General features: G+C 40.6%; 1 protein-coding gene across 1 annotated transcript in view; it reads right to left on the bottom strand.

Annotated features, from left to right (window-relative positions):
- Window positions 1–203: 203 nt before the first annotated feature.
- SLC1A1 (solute carrier family 1 member 1) overlaps window positions 204–13,028 on the bottom strand; it is a gene marked incomplete at both ends in the record, with an annotated part of 59,172 nt that continues 46,347 nt past the window's right edge. Inside the window, 4 exons of the mRNA XM_084304648.1 lie at window positions 204–450; window positions 4,425–4,559; window positions 5,102–5,296; window positions 5,827–5,949. Of these exons, the coding sequence (XP_084160774.1) occupies window positions 204–450; window positions 4,425–4,559; window positions 5,102–5,296; window positions 5,827–5,949 (700 nt within the window). The remainder of the gene's footprint in view (window positions 451–4,424; window positions 4,560–5,101; window positions 5,297–5,826; window positions 5,950–13,028) is intronic.

The raw sequence follows: 13,028 nt of genomic DNA, 5'->3' as shown, positions 1-13,028 counted from the left end.
ATCAGCAAGGAGCAAAAGTGGTGAGTTCAAATTGTTGACAGAGGTGATCAGAAGGGGCCAGAACCAGTGAAGAGAATCAGTCTGTGCAGTAAATCAAATATATGTGAGATGTAATTCATTTTCAGTTACCCTTTAACTTTTTAAGAATGCATATGGCCACGTCCTTTAGTGCTCCTGTTTCATCTGAAAGCTACTTACTGGCTTTAGAACTGAGATGTCTGCGTGAAGGATATGGTGTCAGACTTATCCACAGCAAAGCCTCCATTGACATACGATTTCTTGGTCTCTGTTTCATCATTATCAAGTGTTGTTGTTTCCAAGGCAAAAGGGTTGACTATATTAACTTCAGAATTGACATCCATCTGCTCCAGCTCCTTTTTAGAGAGCTTCTCCACTATCCCTGTACCAAAGGCATCTCCCAAGACATTAACCATTGTTCTGAATCGATCCCTGTGGAATAAAAATGTCAGAGAAATCATTCAATATGTTACCTAGAAAATCCTTTTAGTAAACATAAGTGATGTCACCAAATGGTGAGCTCATGTTTTTTTCCCAGTGTGGATTCTAGGCCATTCTGGCCTTAAAGGAAAAAGTGCGGGAGGACAAGGGATCAAAGGGGAGAATTTTTCCCATGTGAATTTGAACAAACCTGGTGTGACTTCCAAAATGAATGCCTTTGTACTGGATGAATGAAGCTCTAAGTCACATAACTGGTCTGTTAACAGCAGAAATCAAACTGCTGTGCAGAGACTTTAAGAAGTCTTATGGAGAGCACTTCTCAGGCCCTGGAGTATGCTACACAGCTGGCTTTCTTTGCGATGAGACCACTTTTGGAGGAGTGGGAGGAGAGACTGTGGGGCACAGCATAAGTGTTTGCCTTTTGCCTTTTTGATAGTTATTTCCTCAACTATAGAAGTGCCTAGCCCAGTATTTTGGCCTAAACTCTTGTTAAAGAATTGATGTACAAAGTTGTGTTAAGTCACATTAAGAAACACAATGCTTCTGTGCTGCAAATTTTTCTCCCAAGAGAAATGTGACCTGCAGGCCTTAAAAATATGCCACTGCTTGGCAGAAAAGCAGGAATACCATGCAAAACGTGAAAACTGGCATGGGAGACTTCAAAAACAATAATGCAGTGAATCAGTTCCCAAACATAATTCTACAACAGCTGCTGAACTCTAGCATGAACACGTGGCTATGGATTCTTCATGTGGGAGCGGTAGGAAAAGGAAGAGGGAAGGATGTAGTAAATGTCCAGTATGATCAGTAGAATGAGTGAATCACACATTAAACTCATTTTTCATAATAATCATATTCTACTTCTTAATTATGAACATGGAAAATCTCCTCAAGCCTACATAAAAAAAAAAAAAGAAAACCTTGATGAGTTCAGAATTAACTAGAAGATTGTTAATAAGCACAACTAGCAGGTTACAAAATAATACATTTTAGGCAGTAAGTACAAAAGGCAAAAATGTTAATCTACATGTCATCATGATGTGCATCCCATCTGCTGAAGTGCAAAATGCACTGCCAATGATCCCTTGTTCATGAAATTAATCTTTAATTTTCTTTACACAGCAAGACACCTTCATCTGAAACATATGTCAATTAGAATCAAAGACAGTTCTCTGTTTCATGGTGGAACAGGTATCTTCTATGTACTATTATTGTGCCTAAGAATCACCTAAATTGCGGACTGAAGAAAAGACAGAAAGGCCCTGCAGAGGGAACTGGTTGGGTCAATGGGCTGAGGCCAACGGGACGAGGTTCAACACGGCTAAGTGCTGGCTCCAGCGTTTTGGTCGCAATCCCGTGGAGCGCTACACACTTGGGGCAGAGAGGCTCAAACACTGGGCAGAGGAAAAGGATCCGAGGGTGTTGGTTGATGCTTGCCTGAACATGAGCCAGCAGTGTGCCTATATGGCCAAGAAGGCCAACAGCGTCCTGGCTTGTATCAGGAATAGTGCGGCCAGCAGGACCAGGGAGGTGATCGTTCCCCTGTACTTTGCTCTAGTGAGACCACACTTTGAGTACTATGTTCAGTTTTGGGCCCCTCGAGAAGGACATCGAGGCCCTGAAACATGTCCAGAGAAGGGCTACAAAGCTGGTGAAGGGTCTGGAACACAAGTCCCATGAGGAATGGCTGAAAGAACTTTTTTTATTTTTTATTTTTTTATTTTTATTTTTTGTTTTTTTAGTCTGGAGAAGAGGAGCCTCAGGGGAGACCTTATTGCTCTCTACAACTACCTGAAAGGAAGTTGTGGGGAGCTGGAGGTCAGCCTCTTCTCACAGAAAAGTAGAGATAGGATTAGAGGGAATGTCCTGAAGTTGTACCAGGTGTGGTTGACGTTGGAAATTAGGAGAAATTTCTTCTCAGATAGAGTAATTAGGCACTGGAACAGGTTGCCCAGAGAAGTGGTGGAGTCACCATCCCTGGAGGTGTTTAAGGAAAGGTAGCATGGGGTGCTTGGAGACATGGTTTAGTGGGTGATATTGGAGGTGGGGGAATAGTTGGACCAGATGATCGTGGAGGTCTTTTCCAACCTTGATGATTTTATGATTCTATGATAGAGTGCATTAAATTATGATTACCATAGTAAGTACAGAATGACTGTTCTCTTTCTGTCTCATTCTCATGAAGAAATTAGAGGAAATCAAGTAAAAGGATTATGAGATGGGTTAAAAAAAAAGTATTTTGTGCAGCACATTGTTAGGTTGTGGAATTCCTTTTCAAAGGACATCTGGATGCTTGAAGTTGATATGGGTTCCAAAAGAAACGAGGCAAGTTCATGTCAGAAGAAATCTGTTGAGCACTGTTAAAACAAAAATCACTTCTAATGTGGGAACTTTTTGAGTTGCCACTTCCTGAAGGCTAAGAAAGCACTTTGGGAAAAGTAACAATATACATTTGTTTTGCTCTTACATTCTTCTTTAGATACCTGCTCTGAGACAATGATTTGGACAGATCTTCACCATCCTTAACAAAACTAAATGAGCACTGGTAAAATAGCTGGAGAAAACAAAATGGTTGTGGAGCACAGCAAACAAACCTATTAGACACTGTTGCAGACAGCTGATGGGGGAAATGTACACTGTTTGGTGATGTTTTTTTTTGAAGGTATGACGTTTATACTGAAATTTAATTGATTCTTGGATCCATTCAATGGCCTTGCTTTTCTGAAGAACAGTTTCTCTACAGATAGAAAAATTGAGTTATATAATCAAATAAATTAAGTGTATCTGTGAAATACATAGGTTGCTGCCAAGAAATCCTTCAAGAAAATCATTGAAAAAGGTGGGCAAGGAAAAGGAATGAACTTATTTGGAGGGTAAATATAAGCCTAAGAAAATGAAATGCAGAGTCTATGAAATGATTAGTATCTGTGGATTGGTACCAATAAAATATCACCCATGATGAGTTAATGCTGGTGATTAAGACCTCAGTCTGAGCATGATAAGCTGAGTGCCCAGTCTGATAAGCTAAGTGTCCAGTCTGAGCTTGGACACTTTAGGAAGCAGAAAAAAGCTGTATTATAAACTAAAGTTATACTCCCTTACTTGGGAATCTTGTTATCCTTTCCCAGTGAATCATGGGACAAAACTGAACACCTATTCCTTTTTGAACTCCAGAATACATGATGTCATTCTTTGGGGTTGTTGCAGAAGTTTCTTAGAAATGTCTTGTTTGAACAGAAGACTTCTGGTTAAGTGCTTCTTTCCAGAAGGTGATGCTTAATGGGACTGAGGTTTTTATGTGCTCTAAGGTGAAGTGGTTGGAATCAGGGATAAGTAGTGCTTTCTGAATTTGCATGCGTGCTTGCTGGTCATGGGGCTGTATCCTTAAGAAACTGTCTCACTGAAAAGCAGCTCAAGCAAACTGATGCTGGCAGAATGTACCCTTGTAGAGCCTGTCATGTGTGTGCATATAGAATCAAGGTCCAACTTTGCTTAGTTCATGTGCTCCACTCCATCTTCACCAGTGTATGGCATTTATGTACTTTGTTAAAATCAGCTGAGATGATTCTGCTTGTGGCTGCATTTGATTTTTGTGAATGGTGTATCTATTTAGTAAAATATGGTAGCAGTTGAGAAACTCCAAAGGTGCTCCTTAGTACTGTGAAACATGCCTTTCCTGAGCGTTACACTAACGATTTAACAATGTTGTGCCCACTGGCTGAACAGAATCTCTGGATGTGAGGTTATTAACTTCCATCCCACACTGTAGGACTTCTCATAGAATTATAGCCATGGCTACATCCAATTCTATATTGAACAAGGCCGGCCACAAAAAGAATCTTTGCCCAATTCCTGCAGCATTCCTACATGATTTTGTTCTTTCACAGGCCCACATGTTGCTGAAAAGCTTGTGTAAGAATTAAACATAATAATAAATAAATAAATATCAAGTGCCTTAAACTTACAGAAGCCAGTCAACTGCAATGATCAGAGTAACATCTTCGGCTGGCAGGCCAACAGCACTCAGTACAATCACCATGGTGACTAGTCCAGCTTGGGGGACACCAGCAGCTCCAATGCTGGCTGCTGTAGCTGTGACACTAAAACCCAAATAAAGACAGAAAAATGCATTCAGGATACATTCTGCTCATAGTAGCTCTATTTTCTGGCACAAATGGGCGTATTTCACTGCAAGGAAGCAATCCAAATGTTCCAGTTTTCCTGTTGAGTAGTATCTACTCAGCATGTGGGGACAAGTCAATTGGACAAGTTTGAAACAGTGCCATCACAGTTCCTAACACTTGAAGCAGAGTCCATTGCTCCTTGAGCAAGCAAACAACTGTTAGGATTACAATGCAGAATAAATAGATAAATGCATGTCCAACATACAACTTAAATCATATGAAGATGCTGAGTTGGGTTTGCAAGTGCTTACTGTGAGATGATAACAGCAATTTCCCCATATACCTTGGCCTAGCCCACCTTCTCACCTGGATAAATAGGCTCTGGAACAAGATATGAGAATTATTCTGTTTTCTTCTGTGCTGTGAATGATAGCTTCAACTCTTCCATAAGGTATTCAAAGTAAAATCATTCATTAAGAAAAACACCAATAAAATGCGTGTCTTGGCTTTAGTCTTACCTAATGGTAACTATTTGGCCGATATCCAGTTCCAAGTCATTCAGTTGTGCAATAAATACAGCTGCTACTGCTTCGTAGAGAGCTGTGCCATCCATGTTGATGGTAGCTCCAACTGGAAGTACAAACCTGGTAATTCTTTTATCAATGAAGTTTTTTTCTTCTGCACAGCGGAAGGTGACAGGCAAAGTTGCTGAACTGGCACACAGATAAACACAGAAAGTAAGCACAGGTGATATACCATTTCCTTTATCTTTCCTTTCCCTTACAGCCTGATTTGCAGACAGGAAGGCTGCAATATGAAAGTGAAGAGTTGGGTTTTAAAGCAAAACTATCTTTGCTCTTTCTTCAAATTACAGGAAGAGATAACAAAGTCTTGGTTATCCTCAAAAATACACATTAAAATTTTCATAATGTATATAACACTGAAACAGCCTAAACTCTAACAAGTCCATGAGTAATTAACTGAATGGCAAAAAAATGTTTCCTGAATTTGTATCTGGAAGACCAGACTCTACTTTGGAGAAAGGCCAGCACAGCTTCACTACAATCTATACTTCCCTTTTGGGTACTGCAGAAATAACCTCAAAAGTAATATTTCAACCCCCCAAGGTATTTACAATTGTCCAGGTGAAACAGATATGTAACAAAGTGACAATAAAATCAGAGCACAAACAATGCAATTACTACTATAAACATTACAGAAAATAAATGTTACTTTTGTTTACCTGGAAGAAATCATGAGGGCTGTCAGAAGTGCCTGAGCCATCCCCATGGCAAAACGAAAAGGATTTTTCCTTACTATTATTAAGTAGATCAGTGGCAGAATTACAGTGGAATGGATTGCAAGGCTGCAAAAGAAAATGGAATAGTTAAATTGATGGATAGATTTCATTGCCTTGTTTCAATGATAAGACGGTCATAAATGACATCTAATTCTGTCTTCAAATACAATTGTGAAACTCTCAGAGACTTTAGTTACATCTATCTTTAATATTTAGAGAACAATATTCTATTTAAAAGTCCACATCTATTTTGTGGAAAATTGTGTAAGCCGAGGTCTACAATTCAGACTTCTACAATTCAAACATGGCTATTTTACATTGATTCTGTATATTAAACTGAGATATTTCAGACTGTACAAATGCGATATATGTAGTCTTACATATATCTTTCATGTTGTAAGGTCCTGAAATACTGTGTTTTGAAACTATTACTTTTTAAAATTAAGTGTGTAGACATGCAATGATGAAATTGTCCTCCTGACTTTACACACTGCTCAGGTATCTTTGTTTGGATATTTGAGTGTGTTTCAGGGACATAGTCATCCTTCGAACATTGTGCATTAATCCTGAATGCATATGCTGTAGAGTTTTGTGGCCATTAAGATTATAGGCAAACAGCCTACTATGGGTATATTTGAAATTAAATATATGTGAATAGTCTGTGAAATATTTCCTATATTCCAAAATCAAAAGCCATCATGGCAACGTCAGCTTTTTTGAAAAGAAATTATCACAGCATGGAAACACAAAACCCAGAAGTGTTGCATATATGACCTTGGTATTTTTATTCTGTCCTCACAAGATATTCTTGCAAATGTTACTGTGCTGTAACAGTGCTTCATGATTTAGAGTACTTGATAAAGATGACAATAAATCATAGTGCCATTTGTTCCGCCAAAGCCAGGCAATTAAGAGCAAGAGCCACAGCACAGAAATTTACAAAACCAGTAAAAAGGCCCTGACATCTAGCTACTTGTTTCCTTGGAAAAATGATCTTGTTAAAGACAATGGGAATTAAGTTTTCACTCTTAATGTGAAAAATGTTTTATTTATTGGAATGTAAAAGAGAGCACACAACATGTATCAATAAAATTCTATAAAGAACTCTAGAAAGAAACATAAAAATTTATAAAACGGTGCCTGAGAACAAACTGAATTACGCAGAACATGTAGAAAAAATATAAAAACTTGGATATTGTTGGGTGTCTTAACCAAAGTGTTGATGCGAGTAAACTTTTCAAGTAATGTCTACATCTACAAACATAATGACTTCCAAATAAAGTTATTTTGAAAATTTTAGATCTGCACTTTGCAGCATAAACATGGCATTATCCAAAATAGCATTTGTGCATATCTATTTTGTTACTACTGATTTTCATGAAACAAATTTGAAGAAATATTTATTTGCATGTATTAAACACAACACATAACAAGCAGGAATTTTTATTTCTCAAAATAGCATTCTTTCAGCATTCATGTAACTGTCTTGCTGCTTTCAGAATAGACAAAGGCAAAGACATGGCCAGACGGCTTGCTGCAGCTTCCTTTCTCTTTTAGGCTGAGAGTTCTCTGGTAATTGCATTATGCCTCCTATTTTGATTTTTCTCCTCTGTATCTGCTAACATATCCTAATCCTGACACTGCTGCTCTAAACAGTGATGGGATGAAGATATTTTCTGGGCAACTGGAGCAGAGGTATTAGGGGAAGATTATTGCTTTGTGTTGACCTAAATAGAGGCTGAGATATGTCGCAGACAATGGTGGGAAAGAGTTGGTAGGGTCAAGGATGTAAAAGGTCATGAATAAGAAAGTTGGGAAGAAAGTGAGGTGTATAATGAGTTGGAGAGGGAAGAAAACAGAAAGGAAGAAGAGGATAAGACATACAAGCTCTTGTGATCTTGCACACTTTTCTTGCTAGTGAAAACAAGGAGTATGTTTGAGACATCCTGTAACTCTTAAGAGTTACCTTAAAGGAAGGATAATAGAGAAATGGCTACAAAAGATGTACATGAACAGAAAAAACCACAAACATGAGGCAAATAATGATGAAACATAAAATGATGGTGGGAAGAGAATCCAAAACAAAAAAAAAGCACAACTCCTATGGTTTGAAGAGCGATGGAAAAAAGGGCATTCCTGAAGGCCAGAAAATATAGAATGGCTTAGACTGGAGGGACCTTAAAGATCATATAATTCCAACACCCCTGCCAACACACAACCTCACGCTAAAATAGGTTGCTTGAAGCCCCATCCAATCTGGCTTTGAACACTTCCAGGGATGGGGCATCCACAACTTCTCTCAGCAACCTGTTCCAGTGCCCCACCACCCTCACGGGAAAAAATGTCCTCCTTATATAATCTAAACTTAACCTCTGTTAGTTTAAAGCCAATACTCCCTGTCTTCTCACTACACTCCCTGACAAAGAGTCCCTCTCCAGCTTTCCTGTAGATCCCCTTTAGGTATGGGAAGGTTGCTATAAGGTTTTCCTGGAGCCTTCTCTTCTCCAGGCTGAATAACCCCAACTTTTTCAGCCTGTCTTCATAGAAAAGGTGCTCCAGCCTCTTGATCATGTTTGTGACTCTATCCTCTCAACTCCTTTTAATACATCCATGCCCTCCTTGTGTTGGGGACCCCAAAGCTGAATGCAGTATTCCAACTGGAGTCTCAGGAGAGCAGACTAAAGGGGCAGAATCACCTCCTTCAACTTGCTGGCCACGCTGCTTTTGATGCAGCCCAGCATATGGTTGGCTTTCTGGGCTGTAAGCGCACACTGATGGCTCATGTCAAGCTTCTTGTCAACCAGTACCCCTAGATCATTCTCATCAGAGCTGTTCTCAATCCATTCTCCCCCCAGCCTGTATTTGTATTTGGGATTGCCCTGACCCAGACACAGAACCTTGCACTTGGCCTTGTTGAACCTCCTGAGGTTCGCACAGGCCTACCTCTTAGGCTTGTCCAGGTCCCCCCGGATGGCATCTCTTCCCTCCAGTGTATTGACTACAGCTTGGTGTCATTGGCAAAATTGTTGAGGGTGCACTCAATCTCACTCTCTGTGTCACCAACAAAGATGTTAAATAGTGCTGGTCCCATTACTGACCCCTGAGGAACAACACTCATCAATGATCTCCACCTGGACATTGAGCCATTGACCACAACTTTTTGTGTTCAACCATCCAGCCAAAGCCTTACCCACCAAGTGGTCCATCTGTCAAAGCCATGTCTCTCCAATTTAGAGACAAGGATATCATGGGGGATACTTTGCGCAAGTCCAGGTAGATGATGTCAGTTGCTCTTCCCGTATCCACCAATACTGTAAGCCCCTCTTAGAAGGTCATCAGATTTGTCAGGCACAATCTGCCCTTAGTGAAGCCATGCTGGGTGTAACCAATCATGTCCTTATTTTCCATGTGTCTTAGCATAGTTTCCAGGAGGATCTTCTCCATGATCTTGCTGGACACAGAAGTGAGACTGACTGGCCTGTAGTTCTCCAGGTCCTCCTTTTTTCCCTTCTTGAAAGTGCCACGACTTCTCATATATGATGGGGAGAGGCTTAGCAGCTGCATCTGCCAGTTCCCTCAGGACCCTTGGATGCATCTCATCAGATTCCATAGGCTTGTACACCTTACAGTTCCATAGATGGTCTTAAACCAGATCTTCTCCAACACTGGGTGGCTCATCATACTTCCTGTCTCTGCCTTTGCCTTCTGGGGCCTAGGCCTTGTGCCTGGTGCTCTTGTCTGTGAAGACTGAGACAAAATATTCATTAAGTAACTTAGCCTTCTCCATATCCTGGCTGACCAGGTCTCCTGTTTCCTCCTGGAGAGGGCCCACAATTTCCCTCATCTTCCTTTTATCACCACTTCATCTACAGAACCCTTTCTTATTGCCCTTGATGTCTCTAGCCAAATTTAATTCTAAAAGAGCTTTGGCATTCCTAACCTTATCCCTGGCTGCTCAAGGTCTCTGTATCCCTCCCAGGTTATCTATACTTGTTTCCACTCTCTGTAGGCCTTCTTTTTGAGCTTGGTCAGGAGCTCCTTGTTCATCCATGCAGCTATCCTGGCATTTTTGCCCAATTTCCTCTTTGTCGGGATGCATTGCTCCTGAATTTGAAGGCGGTGGTACTTGAATATTAACCAGCTTTCTTGAGTTCCTCTTCCCTCCAGGGCTTTGTCCCATGGTACTCTACCAAGCAGATTCCTGAACAGAGCAAAGTCTGCTCTCACAAAGTCCAGGATAGAGAGTTTGCTGTGCTCCCTCCTCGCTGCCCTCTGAATGCAAAACTGCACCATTTCACGATCACTGCAGCCAAGGCTGCCCTTGAGTTTCACATTCCCTACCAGCTCCTGCCTGTTGATGAGAATGAGATCCAGCACTGCACCTCTCTTCTTTGGCTCTTCTGTCATTTGGAGAAGGAAGTTGTCATTAATGTATTCCAGGAACCTCTTGGTTTGCCTCTGCCCTATTGTGTTGTCACTCCAACAGATATCGGGGTTGTTAAAGTCCCCCATGAGAATCAGGGCTTGTGAATGTGAGGCTGCTTTTATCTGTCTATAGTGAGCTTCATCCGCTTGGTCTCCCTGATCAGGTGGCTTGTAGCAGACCCCCACTAGGATGTCCCCTGCCCTCCCTTTAATCCTGACCCATATGCTCTCTGTCAGCTCCTCTCCCATCCCCTGGCAGAGTTCTATGCACTCCAGCTGCTCATTGACAGAAAGGGCAACACCGCCTCCTCACCTCCCTTGCCTATATCCTTCCATCCTAACACTCCAGTCCTGGGAGCCATCCCACCATGTCTCTGTAATGTCAATAAGACCATAGCACTGCAGGTATGCAAACACCCCTAACTTCTCTTGTTTATTTCCCATGCTATGTGTGTTAGTATAGAGATATTTGAGTTGGGCCCCTGATGAAACTAACTTACTGGCTAGAGTGGCTGGAATTACTTTGTGCTGCTCTTCAGGTGCTTTCCTGCTGACCCATGATCCTTCTTCAGGCTCTGGACATCTATTGCTGACACTGGCATCAAACTGGGAGAAGCAGGTTCGAGGTTCCTGTCACCTGGCAACTGTAGTTTGAAGCCTTCTTCACCAGCTTGGAAAGTCTATGACCAAAGATGCTCTTCCCCTTCTCTGAGAGGTGGATCCCATCAGCCCCCAGCAGACAAGGTTTCTCAAAATGAGTCCCACAGTCTAAGTAGCCAAACCCCTGTCTGTGGCACCAGTCCTACAACCATCTGTTGATTTGCCAGAATCCATTGGCCCTATCAGTCCCCTTGCCTTTGACCAGCAGGGCTGATGAAAAAAACTACCTGCATTCCTGTGTCTTTTACTGCTGCTCCCAGGGTTCTGCAATCCCTCTTGACACTCCTCAGACTGCTCTTGGCTGCATCATTGGTGCCCACGTGAAACAGCAGCAGTGGATAATAGTCCTTATGCTGTATGAGGCTTGGCAGATAGGACAGGCACCTTTTTCCTGCAGCCTACAACCTTGTGAGTACAGAGTCATCTTTGCTTCTATGATCTAATATACCCTTCTTGCTGGTCAGTTTTGCAGGGAATGTTTGCCATTCTCTACAACACCCTGATCATCAACCTCTGTAGGCCTTCCCATAAGAGACAGAAATGCTGTACTAGCAGCCATCAGGGAAAACTGTGACCTGCGTAATGGAGTTCAGTGGAACACATACTTTTTCTTGCCAAGGATATAATGGTGGGCACCCTTGCTGCATGCGTTGTTGCTTGGTTGTTACCAGGTAAACAGGTGTCTTTATGTGGTGATACTTAGCAAAGTATCTGGAGAAGGTACTGTGTCTTCACGCACATCCTAAGGAAGACATGTCCTGTTACAGTGCAAACAGTAACAATTAATAGGTAAGCAACCATAAAGTTTGCTATCTGATCTAAAATTGAAGCCGAATGGTAGTCAAAATCCATCTAACATATTCCTCCTCTGAATTAACAGGCTTTAATAACATAGAAAACCTGCAGAAGTTATACAGTGTCATTCTATAAATGACTTCTGCCTAACTTCTGGTCATGATCTCATTTATAGTTTATAAAGAAAGTATTAGACTCATGATTTATAGTCTCCTGGTAAACATCAATGTGTGCATCCTTTAAAAATTAGATTTATTTTCCAAGATGAAACAGAAAATAAGAAAGAACCAGTGCAGAAAATAAGAAAAAAACTTTATGTATTAGACAAACACAACTATCACTCATCTCTATACCATTTTTGAAAGTGATAATTCACTGCTATTTCTGCAGCTGTAATTTTTATTTCGAAAGTCATTACTTCTCAAATAAGTTTTGAACAGCTAGTCCAAACGTGCTGGCTTATACACAAAACAACACAAAAACTCTGAAATAAATATTATCTAGAAAAAAATCATGCAAAAAGGAGATCCTTCCTGATTCTTTATAAAGAAGTTTGCAATTAAGACTAAAATATTACCCTACTCTTTGCTTGTTAGTCAGAAAGTGTGTGAATAACATTTGAAGAAAATATCACGGATATGTATAAAGCAGTGGGAAAGAAGCTCTTGAACAACTTTGGATCTAGCCTCTAGACAAAATATGAATAAATCCATAGCATACTGAAGAAATTATAGGAGTGAATGAATGAATGAAGCAATGAACCAAGACAGCCTAGAAGTTATGTTTCACTGAAATGGAAATATAAATTTAAATGCATTTAATGTATCAGGACCATAAAATCTTTTTATCTTTCCAAAGGTTTCTTTGTAATAATTTTCTTCAGAGATGTATAATGATCTAGTATTACGACAAATACCATTTGAAGCAGTTAAGTTGCCCCTTCTAAGGTTCTATATCTGCAAAAGAATTTCTGCAGGTGTAACTGCTTCAGCCTCAGACTGTTCTACACAGTCAAGAGTATACAAAAAAAATAGCAAAAATGTTTTGGTGCTTGTTTATGTTATGCAGATAGCAACTGCTACTTTTCCAGCTTTACCAGCTATTTTTGTGCTGATGGAACAGTGTGATCCCCAGAGCTACTCTCAGTGTTAGCTGCCTTCTCTGTGTTGGAGTGGGATAGGATTGATTTCCTCTCTGGCATCATTTCTCATGCAGTGCATTTACTTTGCATTTGTATTGGGCAGTGCAACTGATATAAATTGGTC

The sequence above is a fragment of the Netta rufina genome (assembly GCF_964035555.1).
Source record: "Netta rufina genome assembly, chromosome: Z".
In the NCBI taxonomy this organism is placed as follows: Eukaryota; Metazoa; Chordata; class Aves; order Anseriformes; family Anatidae; genus Netta; species Netta rufina.
Note: the sequence above shows the minus strand (reverse complement) of the source record. Positions and strands in the feature narration are given on the sequence as shown.